General features: G+C 38.1%; 1 protein-coding gene across 1 annotated transcript in view; it reads left to right on the top strand.

Annotated features, from left to right (window-relative positions):
* Positions 1 to 15,300, top strand: part of LOC138651617 (carcinoembryonic antigen-related cell adhesion molecule 5-like) — a 78,986-nt gene that overhangs the window by 7,436 nt on the left and 56,250 nt on the right. The window contains exons 2-8 of the mRNA XM_069741937.1: positions 4,516 to 4,548; positions 6,469 to 6,732; positions 7,071 to 7,119; positions 8,581 to 8,937; positions 11,663 to 11,929; positions 13,130 to 13,387; positions 13,537 to 13,668. Coding sequence (XP_069598038.1) covers positions 7,098 to 7,119; positions 8,581 to 8,937; positions 11,663 to 11,929; positions 13,130 to 13,387; positions 13,537 to 13,668 — 1,036 coding nt within the window. The 5' untranslated portion in view covers positions 4,516 to 4,548; positions 6,469 to 6,732; positions 7,071 to 7,097. The remainder of the gene's footprint in view (positions 1 to 4,515; positions 4,549 to 6,468; positions 6,733 to 7,070; positions 7,120 to 8,580; positions 8,938 to 11,662; positions 11,930 to 13,129; positions 13,388 to 13,536; positions 13,669 to 15,300) is intronic.

The following is a 15,300-nucleotide window of genomic DNA, read 5'->3' as shown; positions in this document are numbered from 1 at the left end:
AGCAGGCGGCAACCAATCAGACACTGGACACTGTTGACGTCACTTATCTCCGGACATTAGCTCCGGACATTATCTCCGGACATTAGCTCCGGACATTAGCTCCGGACAAAGCCACGGAAGTTGGCACAAATTGCAGGAAGTAGTATTCTAGGCAATTATATATAAGATTACATATATTGCTTATACTTATTTTCATTATTTTTCCACCTATTTTTGTTTTTTAGAAAACACAAAACCAATTAATAATTCCATAGGACTTATAATTGGACTTAGCATTGGTACAATCTTGGGAGGTGTACTAATTATTATTCTAAGTGTCTTCTTATACAGGAAAATCTGGACAAAGGAGAGAAATGGTAAGCAAAGTTATGGAATGTGTTCTCAAATAAAGAGGAAGATGACGAAAAATGACCAATAGTTGAGATGAGCAAATCGATTCAATGTGAAGTGAAATTGCATGTTTAGAGATTCACTGAACTCAGCAATACAAACATTTTGTTTTGCGCAAATCACTTTCAATGCTGCCATAAGTCATTAAAGGATCACATGATCTCGGGTGGACTTCCCCATAATGCCTTGAAGCTATCACAACACATGAAGGGATTATCATAGCCTATATAAGCCTATATAAGGCAAAAGCAGAAAATGTAACAGCCATTTTGAGGTGAATCTGGATAGTAAAAAAAAAAACGTGTCAGCTCAAAGATTAGCCATAGAGAAAGGGAGAGAAAGCCATAAACACAGATAGTGTGTGACAGCACAGTAAAATTTAGTGCTGGAAAAACAGAGAATATTTCCTTCATACTTATCAGGACAGTGAGAGGCTTTGGAGTCCTTTCGATTTGCAGCAACTAGACTCAAAGATATCCAGTTTCCAGAGACTATTCAGAAAAACTGGCAAATCTGAATTTCAGAAGACGAGCTCATCTCTAATTACTGGTCAATCATCATTTAGCAGGAGAACTAATATCAAAGACGGAATCTCCAATATGCTGTAAACCCTAATCTACATACAGTTGATAGCCATGTAATAGTAATAAAAATAAAAAATAATAAAACCTTTTTAGCTTTTTGAAGACTCGTGTCAAAAAAATGTCTGGCACTAGTCACTGCTAGTGAGGAGTGAGTGTACTCGTTGCTCGGGTTTTCCCGAGCACGTTCGGGTGATCTACGAGTATTTGTTAGTGCTCGGAGATTTAGTTTTTGTCACCTCCGCTGCATGATTTATAGCTGATAGACAGCTTGAATACATGTGGGGATTCCCTAGCAACCAGGCAACCCCCACATGTAATCAGGCTGGCTAGCAACCGTAAATCATGCAGCTGCATCAACAAAAACTAAATCTCCGAGCAGTTACAAATACTCGGAGACCACGCAAGCGTGCTCGGGAAAACCCGAGCAACGAGTACACTCACTCTTCACTAGTCACTGCCTCTCACTTTTATCTGCTGCCATTTTTTGGTTCTCTGGTCATACAGAGTATTGTAGAGCTGGGAGTTAATGCAGACCCAAATAATTAGTGTAGAGCGTGTTCACACGTTTTGGATTTTTCAGACTCCACAGCAATTTGCCACAACTGACACTTGGGCTTACGACGAGGAATGGCCACCACGTCCACACGTAGATTGGCACTGGCAAAATTCAGTGGAGGAAAACTAGAGCTTTTCAGTATAATCTCCACGAAGATCTAGTATCTGTCCAGCATGACCTCACATCGAGACCTATGACATCTACATCTAGAATGGAAGCCAAATTGTTTTCACAGTATTTAGAAACTAAACTCACATAACACGTGAGTTAGGTTCACTTTTAATCACGTACCTGGCATTTGACCTCTTTAGGATCAGACTAACTTTTTTCAAAGAAAAAAGGGATTTTTCTTTCCGCGGAATATGATTGTCCACTAATACTGTTTAGAATATTTGCCATTTGAAAGATGAAGGTCCAGCTGATGACACTATAGAGCTGTCCGTCTGATTTTTGGATATTTGTATTAATGAAATTTAATAAAAAAAAGATCATCCTTTTATGAAGTGCTGGATCAGGTGATTCTGTGGATCTAGAGTCGTCTATTTTTCAATTAATAAAAATAGTGGAGCTTCCTTCAGTCAATGTGAATTCTCTGCATCATTGAAAGTCCCAGTGGTGGGACCATCAGTGATCCAGAAGTTATCGCTAAACCTTTTAACATTACAGATGCCTGAGATTTACAGCTCTAATAAAAATAATAATTGATCACGATGTGCAGTAATCTCTCTCTACTTGATCCTTAAAATGTAGGACTGATTGTGATAGTAACATATTTGGAAATTAATCAGAACAGAATTTTGGATTTAAAAACAACATGATGAGAAAAGATAAAGAGTCATTTTGAACTGATTCCTAATGATAAAAAGTCGGTAGCTTGAAATTGAGTTTTTTTTAAATTATGTAATTTGTTCCATTCCCAGAGTCATCAGAGAATCGGCAGGATCACATCACTGTATATGAGAATGTGAAGCTAGGAGATGATGTCCATTTCTCCCAATACCAGCATTCACACTCTTGACTTTGACCACCATTTTGAAAAATCAGTCATCGAACTGAGCTTAACTCATTAATGTGATACCACATATGTTGTAAAAAAATCAGCAATTCTTATACATATACAGGCTCATCATAAATAATTCCAGTAAGATCTCACTTTCCAATGGTCCTGACATTAACATACGCCAACCTCAAACTTAACTACATGGGATTGGTAGAGGCTTCAGTCACCCTGCCATGCTCCCTCAGTCTCAGAATCACTTGGTTGCTGATGTAGGCTCAGACATTCCCTCTCTCATTCCCTCTCTCATAAAAGGTCTAATCTAATCTAATCAGTTTTTATGAAGAGGTAAGCTATAGGCTGGACCACGGTGAGTCATTGGACGTGGTATATCTCGATTTTTCCAAAGTGTTTGATACCGTGCCGCACAAGAGGTTGGTACACAAAATGAGAATGCTTGGTCTGGGGGAAAATGTGTGTAAATGGGTTAGTAACTGGCTTAGTGATAGAAAGCAGAGGGTGGTTATAAATGGTATAGTCTCTAACTGGGTCGCTGTGACCAGTGGGGTACCGCAGGGGTCAGTATTGGGACCTGTTCTCTTCAACATATTCATTAATGATCTGGTAGAAGGTTTACACAGTAAAATATCGATATTTGCAGATGATACAAAACTATGTAAAGCAGTTAATACAAGAGAAGATAGTATTCTGCTACAGATGGATCTGGATAAGTTGGAAACTTGGGCTGAAAGGTGGCAGATGAGGTTTAACAATGATAAATGTAAGGTTATACACATGGGAAGAAGGAATCAATGTCACCATTACACACTGAACGGGAAACCACTGGGTAAATCTGACAGGGAGAAGGACTTGGGGATCCTAGTTAATGATAAACTTACCTGGAGCAGCCAGTGCCAGGCAGCAGCTGCCAAGGCAAACAGGATCATGGGGTGCATTAAAAGAGGTCTGGATACACATGATGAGAGCATTATACTGCCTCTGTACAAATCCCTAGTTAGACCGCACATGGAGTACTGTGTCCAGTTTTGGGCACCGGTGCTCAGGAAGGATATAATGGAACTAGAGAGAGTACAAAGGAGGGCAACAAAATTAATAAAGGGGATGGGAGAACTACAATACCCAGATAGATTAGCGAAATTAGGATTATTTAGTCTAGAAAAAAGACGACTGAGGGGCGATCTAATAACCATGTATAAGTATATAAGGGGACAATACAAATATCTCGCTGAGGATCTGTTTATACCAAGGAAGGTGACGGGCACAAGGGGGCATTCTTTGCGTCTGGAGGAGAGAAGGTTTTTCCACCAACATAGAAGAGGATTCTTTACTGTTAGGGCAGTGAGAATCTGGAATTGCTTGTCTGAGGAGGTGGTGATGGCGAACTCAGTCAAGGGGTTCAAGAGAGGCCTGGATGTCTTCCTGGAGCAGAACAATATTGTATCATACAATTAGGTTCTGTAGAAGGACGTAGATCTGGGGATTTATTATGATGGAATATTGGCTGAACTGGATGGACAAATGTCTTTTTTCGGCCTTACTAACTATGTTATTATGTTACTATGTTACTATGTCTAAACTTTACCCTGACCCCTTAGAAATGTATTAGATGGCAAACATACTCTTATCAATACACCTCCAACACCACACACAAGCACTGTAGCACAGTCAGTGCCAAAACATTCACCATCAAGTCACCATCTCCTCCAACATCTGCAGAATGGCATCCAGGAGTCTCAATCCTGGCATTATAGCAGGAGAAGTCATCACTACTGAATAACATGGTTCCCTGGTCTTACATGAACTCTCTGGCTTGTGAAGCCAATGTACAGTCCAATATAATGTAAGAAGACACATAAAGAACTTAAATACACATTTCGAATAGGAATACACAAACTAATATCATGTGAGACAGGTGGGGACTATTTGTGGTTTCTCCTCTTACATCTATGTCCACTTAACCTTTGTAGGCAGAACAACCAAAGGAAGAATCTTCATATATGGTGAGTAGAGAAATTTTGTTCTCCAGTCTTGTTGTGTCAAGATTTATTTTTTTTTCTCAATGTCAACTTTCTAAAGCATTGTAAAAGAGGCTGCATCAGAGAAGTATAGTGGTTGCGGCAAAAAAACGCCTCTAGAAATTACTACATGTTGCATTTCCGCAACAAAACGCAAGCATAGAAACGACGCATGCGTCGTCAAACGCGGCAAAACGCATGCAAAAAAAAAGCATGCGTTTTTAATGTTAAGTACAGGGAAAAAAAAAGCATGCGTTTTTTTGCGCTAAAACGCAGCGGCAAAAAACGCAAATGTGAAACCAGCCTAAGTCATCTCAAAACGCGTAGACCCAGTGTCTCATCTTTTAAATGGATATTTACGTACTATGTAAATGTGATGTTTTAATTTACTTATTTCAGTGATTGCTGGCAATTTTTTCCTTCCTCATACTTTATACTTTATGTTGGTAATAAATTTAGTGAAATGTTCTTGCATTTATTAAAAAAAAGATCAGAAATTCAACAAAAATGTCAAAAAATTTGCAGCTTTCAAACTTTGAATGTTTATAACTTTAATCCAGATAGTCATACCAGACAAAAAAAAAGTTAATAAATGACATTTACTTTATGTCTACCTTACATCAGAACCATTTTTAAACTGTCCTTTTATTTTTTTTCTTAGAATGTTACAGGGTTTAAAAATTTAACAGCGTTTTTTAATTTTTTTTTAAGGAGATTTACAAAACGTATTTTCTGTGGGGCCTATTCTATCCCTAAGAGGCCTATGTATTGGTATTGCATTGATATTGCAACCATCAGGACCACACGATCATTATCTCAGGGAGCCAATGGAAGTAAAGAGTGAGCCCCCCTACTCTGTTAACCATCTTGATGATATTGTCACTATTGATAGCAGTATTTAAGGAGTTAAACGGCCATCGTCGGAAGCAACACTGATTGTGACTGATGCAACATCGTATTAGCCATAGTGTACAGCTGATGCATTTTCACCCATCGAGGGATGCTATTCTCATTGTATTAGTGGTCACTAATGGGTTAAGTTCATCAAACTGTAGAATTCGCATGATGTTTCTAGGCACTCTCTGCTCTGGTACACCACCCTGTGTTGCCAAGTTTATCGTCTGCCCTCTACATCAGTATAGCGGTTTATGAGTTTTTACAACATCGATAGCTGGTTCTTACAGAGCACAATTCCCCTGTACTGTCCTACAACAGAGCTTGTAATTGCAAGGTATAGCAAATCTGTGCTGTCAATATTACCTGCCGCTGAGAGATCAGTCATGAGAAACGGCAAGTGGCGCTCTGATGATGCATATGACAGAAGATTATCTTCTGCACATGCATTCTGAGAGTTTTAATTGGAGCATCAGTGAAAGATAAAAAAAAAAGGGCCTGTATCTAAGAAACTGTAAGGAATTTTTAATTACTACGAATTAGAAAAATGCTTAACTTTACAAATTAGAAAGGTAAAAAACAATTTGGGGTATCAGACAACCCTTTTAAATCAAGCTTTCATGTAGATTTTCGAGCAGCATTACTTTGAACACTGTGGAAACATGCCATGATGCTATAAATCTTTTTAAAATCTTTTTTTTTTTTTGCTCAAAAAATCCTTTAAAACTTTTAGAGTACCACCAAATTATTTGAAGCAGAAATAAATGCCCCATGCCCAAAAAACAGCATGTTTTACTTCTCTTTCGTTGTTGTAAAGGTTTCAAAACCTGATTGAAAAACCATTGAGGGGAAACTCTCCAAAATAATGTTGGGTTTCCAAAAGCTCAGCGAAAAAGTTTCAATGTGAAAATATCCTAAAAATTGCTTGAAAGACTCTTCCTATTCATTTTTGTTATCAAACCAATTTACTTTTCATAATTTCAGTCTTTTGAGCAAATTTTTCTGTTTCAGGATTTCAAAAACCCCAGGAAGAAAAAAAAAGAAAATGGAGGTTATTTTTCTGAAGTGGTTTCTGATGGCATCCATTCCAGACAAAGCAAATCACAGCTCTGCAAAAACAGTTCAGGAAAAAAAAGAAAAAACTATTCAGGAAGCAAAAACGCCTAAAAAAAACTACCCCGACAAATTTTCATTTCCTGAAGTAGTTTCCACTAAAGAAAAATAGATCATAATTTTTGACCACCTCTAGAAAACTCTGTGTATACTACTTTACGGGTAAGTTCACTACAATTTCTAGCAAGTTTTAAAAGTTGTGTTTTTTCCTTAACTTTTTTCTGAAGCATTTTGCTGCCATTTTTCTCGGGCATTTTCCGTTAACGTTTCCCGAGCCTCCTTTTTTTTTTTCTTCTCTTTGAGTTTTTCGGGGGGCGATTTTCTCAAAATCCATTAAGCAATGAAAAAAACCACTAACACTTACAAAACCACACTATGAGTAATGTGGTTTGTTTCAGAGGTAAAACAACAGGACATTACTTCATTCCTTAATTTCGCTGGAATTAGTATTAAGGTTTGTAGCTCACAAACATTTTCCTTATTCCATAATAAATCTACAGGAGAGACACGACAATCAACCATCTGCAATGAGGGGATTCATAAGAACAGGTAAAAATCTTTCTCTCTCTATATATATGATGCATTCTAAATATAATAATAAGCAAGTGACTGTTCTGCCATTAGCTACATATCTTTCTTATTAATTAGACACTACATATGGTGATAATGCAACAATTGATTAGTGGTGACTATTGTGTCTTTTTTGCACTAATCCAAAATATTTTTATCTCCTTGGGCAACTCCTTCAAAGTAATTTTTTAATTCCGACATAAATATACAGTGTGCCTGTAAAGTCATGGTGCACTTTTATGGTTTACATTTTGGAGCCCTTTCTCTGGCCCAATCATATCAGACCTGTTCATGAGGAGAGATAACAAGAACCAATCAAACAACACAAGCTCATTTAAGCTGTTTCTGAGCCCCCAGTCAGATTAACTGAATTCTGATTAATACACTGCCAGGTCTGTTACATCATGCAACCACAAGCTTATATTATCGTTTGGATGTGTGTAGGGCAACAAATGGAGCCCACAACGAACTGCACTGAATAGGTATGAAACTGGGAGAGTTTTTCTTTTATTCGGAGCAGATTTCACATTTGTATCGTTTTTCGTTGCTTTCCAGTGACTGGTCAAAAGTGCACCGTGACTTTACAGACACACTGTATCTGAAAGTCTACCTCACCTTTATCACAAAACCTGTATTAAGCAACAGCCACAATAAAAGTTAATTTTATCACAATTTTCAGTCCAATATATCCAGGAACTGCCCTGATTCTCATGCTTTCTAACATGCCATCCACTTTTTTTTTTATTTCTCCTTATCGTCATTCTAGCAGCACTATAGGTGCAGAAAAATACTTTTCCTTGGATTTCGCCATCCATTTGTGGCTTTTCAATTGAAAATCAGCTTGGATGCAGCTTGACGTCTAAAGAGCATGCATGAGTAAAAAAGACCGAAACCTGCCCCCAAATCCATTATTATGTCTAGCCTTAAAAAATTTGGTCCTATTTTGATCCAGAAAAGTCAGTCGAGTGCCATGCAAGTGTTATGCGATTTTCAAGGGAGTGCAATCCGATTTTTAACACCTAGCATCCGATTACATCCGATTTGTTTGCGAATGTGGCCTGATGGCAATGCGATTTTAACATGAGCTTCTACATAGAGAAATTCTCTTTGTCATTTACATATATTCTTCAAGATATTTACAATATACAGGCGCTTCTCACAAAATTAGAATATCATCAAAAAGTTAATTTATTTCAGTTCTTCAATACAAAAAGTGAAACTCGTATTATATAGAGCCATTACAGACAGAGTGATCTATTTCAAGTGTTTATTTCTGTTAATGTTGATGATTATGGCTTAAAGCCAACGAAAACCCAAAAGTCATTATCTCAGTAAATTAGAATAATTAGCAAAAAACACCACAAAGGCTTCCTAAGCGTTTATTACAAAGTTTTGAGCTGATTTAAAAAGTACAAAGAAACTGATCAATTTTTCTTTCAGTTCTCCTCGTCCTCACAATGGATTTGACCAGTGGACAGATCAGTATCCGGCCGATCCCTCAGTATCCGGTTATTAATGGATCTGTTACCCTGAGCGTCATTGGGATTACTGAGAAGATCATGGTTGTCACCTGGTATAAAGGACGCCTAGCAAGGTATCAAAATCAGATCCTGTCGCGTGATTTTGCTAGAAGTCCACCATTACTTCCTGGTCCTCTATACAATGAGCGGTTCTCAGCTTTCAGTAATGGATCGTTGCACATCAAAGAACTTCATATCAATGATGAGGGGAATTATGCAGCATACATGCTTACAGATACTTTAGAAAAAACCGAACATCTGAAGCTGAACGTCTATGGTGAGTATCACTTTCTATTTCCCCCTCTCAGTATATAATTTACTGTAATCTCAATACAATCAGTGTTTTATCCCCAGGAGATTATCACTGCCAGACTAGTTCTCACTAGTCCAGCTAATCTGTGTAGCCACGCCCCCACTGGTGATTGGTTGCTTCACAATAGTATACATTATGCATAGGAAGCTGCCAATCACAGGTGTGGGAGGAGTTAAACAGAGCTCAGCATTCTGATCACTGCTACATCTACAGCAGTGAAAAAATAGGGAATCTATCCAAAGTAATTGATGCATCACTGAAATTAAAGACCTCTACATTATTCTGCTCTTGAATGGCAGTCATGTGGTCTCCTTTCTAGTAATGGTCTCCTTTCTATTGGGCTTCATTTGGACATATATATATATATAGATATATAATTGTTTTATATTTTTTTATATATTTAGTCTTTTACCTTGGCCGTATTTCACTTATTTGATTTATTTATTGTCCGCTACTTCTTTCCATTATTCTGCTCTTGCATAGCCAAAAACTGCTTACATATTCCCTTTAATGAATTGAACATTTTGTGTTTTATTCTCCTTCATTTTTTTAGTACTCTTATTTTTGTTCTTCCGTTGACATAGCCATATGAGGACTTGTTTTTTCTGCAGGGCGAGCTGTAGTTTTAAATGATACCATTGATTTTTACCATATAATGTACTAAAAAAACGAATAAAATAACATGATTAAAAGTGATACCAACCCAATACTTAAAAAAAAAACAAAAACAAAAAAACATTTGAATGGTTAAAGGTAAGAACTTTAGCTACTAGCTAAAAATATTTTTTTTTTTGTGAAACCTGTAGTTATATTTTGTTATCCCTGGAGCCGAGTGGCGGCTTTTTATATGCATGCTGAACTGATATTTTTATTAATACAATTTTGGGTTCATTTTAATTGCAGTTGTATTTTGGAGATGTTGACCAAAAAACTGGGTGATAGACTTCATTTGGTTTTACATTTTTTCATTTCCTTTTTTTTTTAAGGGAGTAAAGGTTTTTTTTCCTAAATGTAGTTAAGCAAATTTTCATATATTCTTCATTAAAAAGCTTTTACAGTTTTACTGTTGAAAAGTCTCTGTATGTTCTTCCTTTAGCTGAGTGTTTTGCAAAAATCTTAAAAATCCTGGTTCTGACACCCCTCTGCCATTTCTCCCCTCTCTGTGTTATAGATAGCAGAAGGTAGTGGGAGGGGGTTGCAGACAGATCTCTACAGCATGGACAGGGGATAAAGTATTTCTTGGAGGGCAAAGAAAGCAGTGTATAAAAAAGGAGGAAATGTTATATTAGATACTAATAACTTCAGCATCTTGAATAAACACAGAGCTCACATCCAGCCTATATTACTGGGAGAGCTACTCCCGCAATGATAAAAAGCTAATCTTATTGGCTGCTCTGCAGTGAACCAAAAAAATTATGAAGAGACCCAGCTGTTTGGTGAGTGACGGAGTATATGTGTAAACCAGCACTAGTCAGGTGGATGTGTGCAATGCTTTCTACTCTAGTGGTACTAGTGTTAGGGGTCGAGTTCCCACCTCTGCACAGGAGGAATCTCGGGCCATCTCCGCTGCGGTCTCCCATTCTTCTCCAGCTGCAGTGGAGTCTGCTTAGCGGAGACGTCGGTCCCAGCATCTCGCTCAGTCTGACTCTGTACAAAGGGTTACTGCTGCCTTTACAGCTTCTGCCATTGTAGCCAGTACTGGGCAGCGATGAGCAGATGTTTTTTTGACTAAGTCCTGCTTTTCTCGTTCTGAGCATGCCCAGGGTAAAATCTCTCTTTGGAGATCAAGGGTCACATGCTTAGATACTGCCGCTAATCCCATTGGTCCTCTAGGAAGGTCCTGAAGGTCCTCAACTTCTGTGGCAGCCTCCCATTGGTCCTTCTGGGAAGGTCCTGTACTTGCTGCAGCTGTAAAAGGTTTGCATGACTGCACGGCCATGCGCTAGTATCAATCCAAGTTATGTGCTTTGCGCCAGTGTGGTCATGTGTTATTGTATTCAGGGACCCGGCTGAAATAAGCCCCTAGAATACTGGCACCTCCAGTGAGGAGATTGAGTGATTGTATTCAGGGACCCGGCTGAAATAAGCCCCTAGAATACCGGCACCTCTGGTGAGGAGATTGAGTGTTTGTATTCAGGGACCCGGCTGAAATAAGCCCCTAGAATACCAGCACCTCCGGTGAGGAGATTGTATGTTTGCATGACCACTGACTGCTATCAGTTCGGCAGTTAGCTTGTGCTCCTGTGAGTCTAACAGGGCGCAGTGCTTTCCTTTCACAGCTACTCTGTGAAGTAACAGAGCTAGCCTATACCGCCAAATAGTGTCACCATTCATTAGCAGCAGGTTCCTCCTGCACGGTGGACCCCGGGTTGCGAACGCACCAATGATAATAAACATCTATATTTACTCGGTGCGTTCCACTAGCCCTAACAACTAGTTCCCAAGTGCCACAATTCTGTGTAAGTAAATGTCATAATTTTGCACTGGAACGTTTTTGTTTTTGCTTGTTTGTAACAGCACAGCAGGTAAATATAAAGCACTGTAATGACTAATAAAAAAACAACATTATTTTTGGCTAGGACATCCCTTCTCTAATATGGAAGCTTTTAATTTTTTGTTAAAATCTAATCTTAATTTAATTGTTAAATTGAATGTATGACAACTAATCCCTATTTTCCCTAATTTACAGATTCAGTCACTAAACCTACAATTACTGCGTCCATCAACCAACCCAAGGAAAATGAGACATTAACCCTAACTTGTAACACTTTACAAGCTGTAACCATTAGGTGGACCAGGAATGGTGGCCCTGTCCTATCCAGAGCCAAACTATCTAAAGATAACAAAGGTCTGACCTTGTCCAGAATTAAACGACGAGATTCGGGAGAATACCGGTGTGAAGCTGAGAATATTGCCAGTATGGATTCAAGCGATCCCTTCACAGTGACTGTGACTTGTAAGTAACCTTCATAGTTGTATCAGTGAGATCAGCGTAGACTGTATTTTCATTTTATGCCCTTGCTGATATTTTGACATGATATACAATTGTTTAAGAATTGGAAGTGTCTGAAACCTTAAAAATAGACATGAGAGAATTATTTAGAATTCTAATTCACCAGCTTTTAATTCACCACACTTTCATTGACACACAAGACTTGAATTCAGGATTTTTCTTGAACCAAAAAATAGGACAGGAGGGTATTATACTGCCCACCTTGGTTGCAGTGTATGAATAATGAAAAAGATGCAATTATTGAGATGTTGTTACTGCTGTATAACTCAGATGAACCAATTCACAGTTACACTGACTCTGCGGGTCCTGCACCTTCCTATTTCACTTGAATTCACAGGCTGAGAATACCACTCCAATTTTCAATGTGATTCTTCACTGTAGTGATACACTTTCAGATTAGGCCTTTTTCTATCCTTACGTGGAATGAGCTTAGCGTTCTGACATCCTAGACTGCACTGTAAAATCTTATATGCTGTTTGCCTCCTACCCATCTTTCATAACGACGGTGTTAGTTTTCCGTGAAAAATAGAAAAAATTGAGCTGGACTCCAATTTTTTCTATTTTCCTTGGGCGAGGCCGGTGTTTGAGCCCCAGGTGGATGAGCATAGAGCAACTGGGTGAGCTGGAATCAAATTTCTGTAATTGTTAGTTTTCCACCCCTGATTTACTCCACTAGACCATGTGATATGATAACGGCAAGACATTATGGGGAAGTCTGTATAGGAAGACTTCATTAACCTGCTCTAACTCTTCAACAGTGCAATGGTGCAACAGTTCAATGGTTTATTTTTTCTTTTTCGATACTCGCGAATCAAATTGCGAAATGCATGAGAAAATTTGACTCGAAATTCGATCTCGGCTCTTCCCTACTTACAATTATCATTACATGGTGGTCCAACAAAGAACACAAGTAGCAGAAGAACAAGTAGAGCAATCTCTATTATAGCATCAGATTGGTCAAGATCGGTTGTGTGCACCTTAAATTTTGCATTACAGCCAAGAAATAAATGAAAATTTTTCAACACAACGCATGAAATTTTCAGAAGAATACAGGACTGTTTAGCCTCTCAGTGCTAAATAGCATTGAAAATGTAAAAGTCATAAGGACCATAACTTACAGGATGACCTCTTTTTCTTTTACAGATGGCCCAGACAAGGCACAAATAGAAGTCGCAGATTTTGTGAGCCTTGGTTACTCCATCACTTTAACATGTCATGCTGATTCTATCCCGCCTCCTGAATACCACTGGAAGCTCAATGACGCAATATTATCAGAAAAGACAAGCAAATATTACATTAATAATGCCGCACCTGAGAATGTAGGCCAGTACACATGTGTGACAAAGAACCCGGTGACTCTCCGCATGGCTACTGGCTCTTTTTATGTGAATGTGACTGCAGGTAATGGTACATAGTCACTGGATAATCAGTGGTTTATTCCTAATTCTGTTTTTATACCAATTCCAATTATAACCAATGGCGTGTAATAAAATACTTATTATATTTAGACTTAGTTTTATTATTATTTTTATATCTATTTTTTCTTCTAGGATTCGTAGACGGATGTGAGGATTCCATGGGACTTATCCTCGGAGTTGTCTTTGGCACAATCTTGGGAGTTGTACTAATTATTATTTTAAGTGTATTCCTATACAAGAAAATCAGAGCAAAGAGGATAAATGGTAAGAAAAAAATATTGAATATGTTCCCAAATCAAGAGTTACTAATAGAAGACATTTTTAGAAATCCGCTGGACTCGGCAGTACTAAAAATGTGAAATTCTCCTTGCGTAAATAGCTTAAAATGACCAGTATCATTCTACACGTTTCAGAATATTGTAACAGGCGAAAAGGGTCTGTGTAGTATGTTATATTATTTTTAATATGATTTCAACACTCCAATTAATTAATACGAGTTGTAGAGATATTGATTGGTTTTGTTATATAATATACAGTATATATGTACTTTCAAAGAGTATAGCAGAAAGCTAATTGAAAACTTGTCCAGCCACATGTTAATTGTTCCAGATGGTCAGTCTAAACAAAGGAATGACCCAGAAATGTACATTTAGTGTACACTTTACACTTATCTTCAGAGATGAGAGATCTTCCTAGGCCTACATATGTTAATTGGAGGTCTTAAAGCCCCCAGGGATGCTAGGTGGTGAAGTCTTATCTATTTGGCCTTAAGGCTTCAGTACACATACCAGGATAAACGTCAAAAGCCTTCAGATAAGATTCAATGGTCAGTTTTAACATATAAATGGAAGTATTGCCTGAGACTAGGTAGAGAGAGTCACAGATGGAAGAGAGAGGACACTGAGAGAGATGGCTGATTGACTCCTACCATTTCAATGTAATGTATGACTGTTGATTATGTGCTATTTTTAGTGATTGTTTATATTTATTATCTTTTATTAAGTAAATTCATTTTAGTTTATTCAATTTTCATGTGAGCATTTATTTATTCATCACACTTTCTTTGAACCGTAACAAACCAGAGTCACATGAGCTAGGGAGGACTTCCCCACAATGCCTTGTATCTATCAAATCTTATAATACATCGCAGTCAATGAGGAGGAACTATCATAGACCATATAAATGCTGAGGCAGGGAATACAGCTGCCATTTTGTGAAAAATCTGGATAGTGAGAGAAAGTCACAGCTCATAGTTTAGAAATAGAGATACGGAGAGGAAGCCATAAATCACAGAAAAAAAGCTGTAACATCAAAGCAGTGAAGATTAGTGCTTGAGGAAAAGAGATTGGTGACATACACATTTTTCAGGGCATTTGAAGGATTTGGAGTGCTTCTGATTTGCGGTGAATTGACTTACTACTATAGATGAGCGAATCCGAACTGTAAAGTTGGGGGTTCATAGCTGAGAACACAAAGTTCTTCTGTAAGTTCATTTTAGTGTTCAGAGTCTGGATGCTCAATAAAGCTTGTTGAAAGGTTGCAGTGCAGCCAATCAATAAGCTTTTTGGCAGTGGGCACTTTCGCAGTGATCACAACCACGACGAGTACATTCTTTAAAGGGAAGCTGTAACCAGGTTTTTGTTACTACATCTGAGGCCAGCATAATGCAGGAAAAGATACCCTGAGTCTAACGATGTATCACTTGGTTTATTGGGTGCAGTTCTTAGATATAGCATAAATCAGAGCTGAAAAAGCGAACTCTGCCCATATAACATCTTTCTTTGTACATTGTCTATTCCAAAGTCAAACTGCTTATCACCGGAGGGGGTGTGGTTGGACCAGTGAGTGCACTATGGGGAGGGAAATGATGATCTCTTGCTGATAAAACCTTAATTG

Source organism: Ranitomeya imitator, chromosome 10 (genome assembly GCF_032444005.1).
Source record: "Ranitomeya imitator isolate aRanImi1 chromosome 10, aRanImi1.pri, whole genome shotgun sequence".
Taxonomy (NCBI): Eukaryota; Metazoa; Chordata; class Amphibia; order Anura; family Dendrobatidae; genus Ranitomeya; species Ranitomeya imitator.
This window is presented reverse-complemented; position numbering and strand designations above follow the sequence as displayed.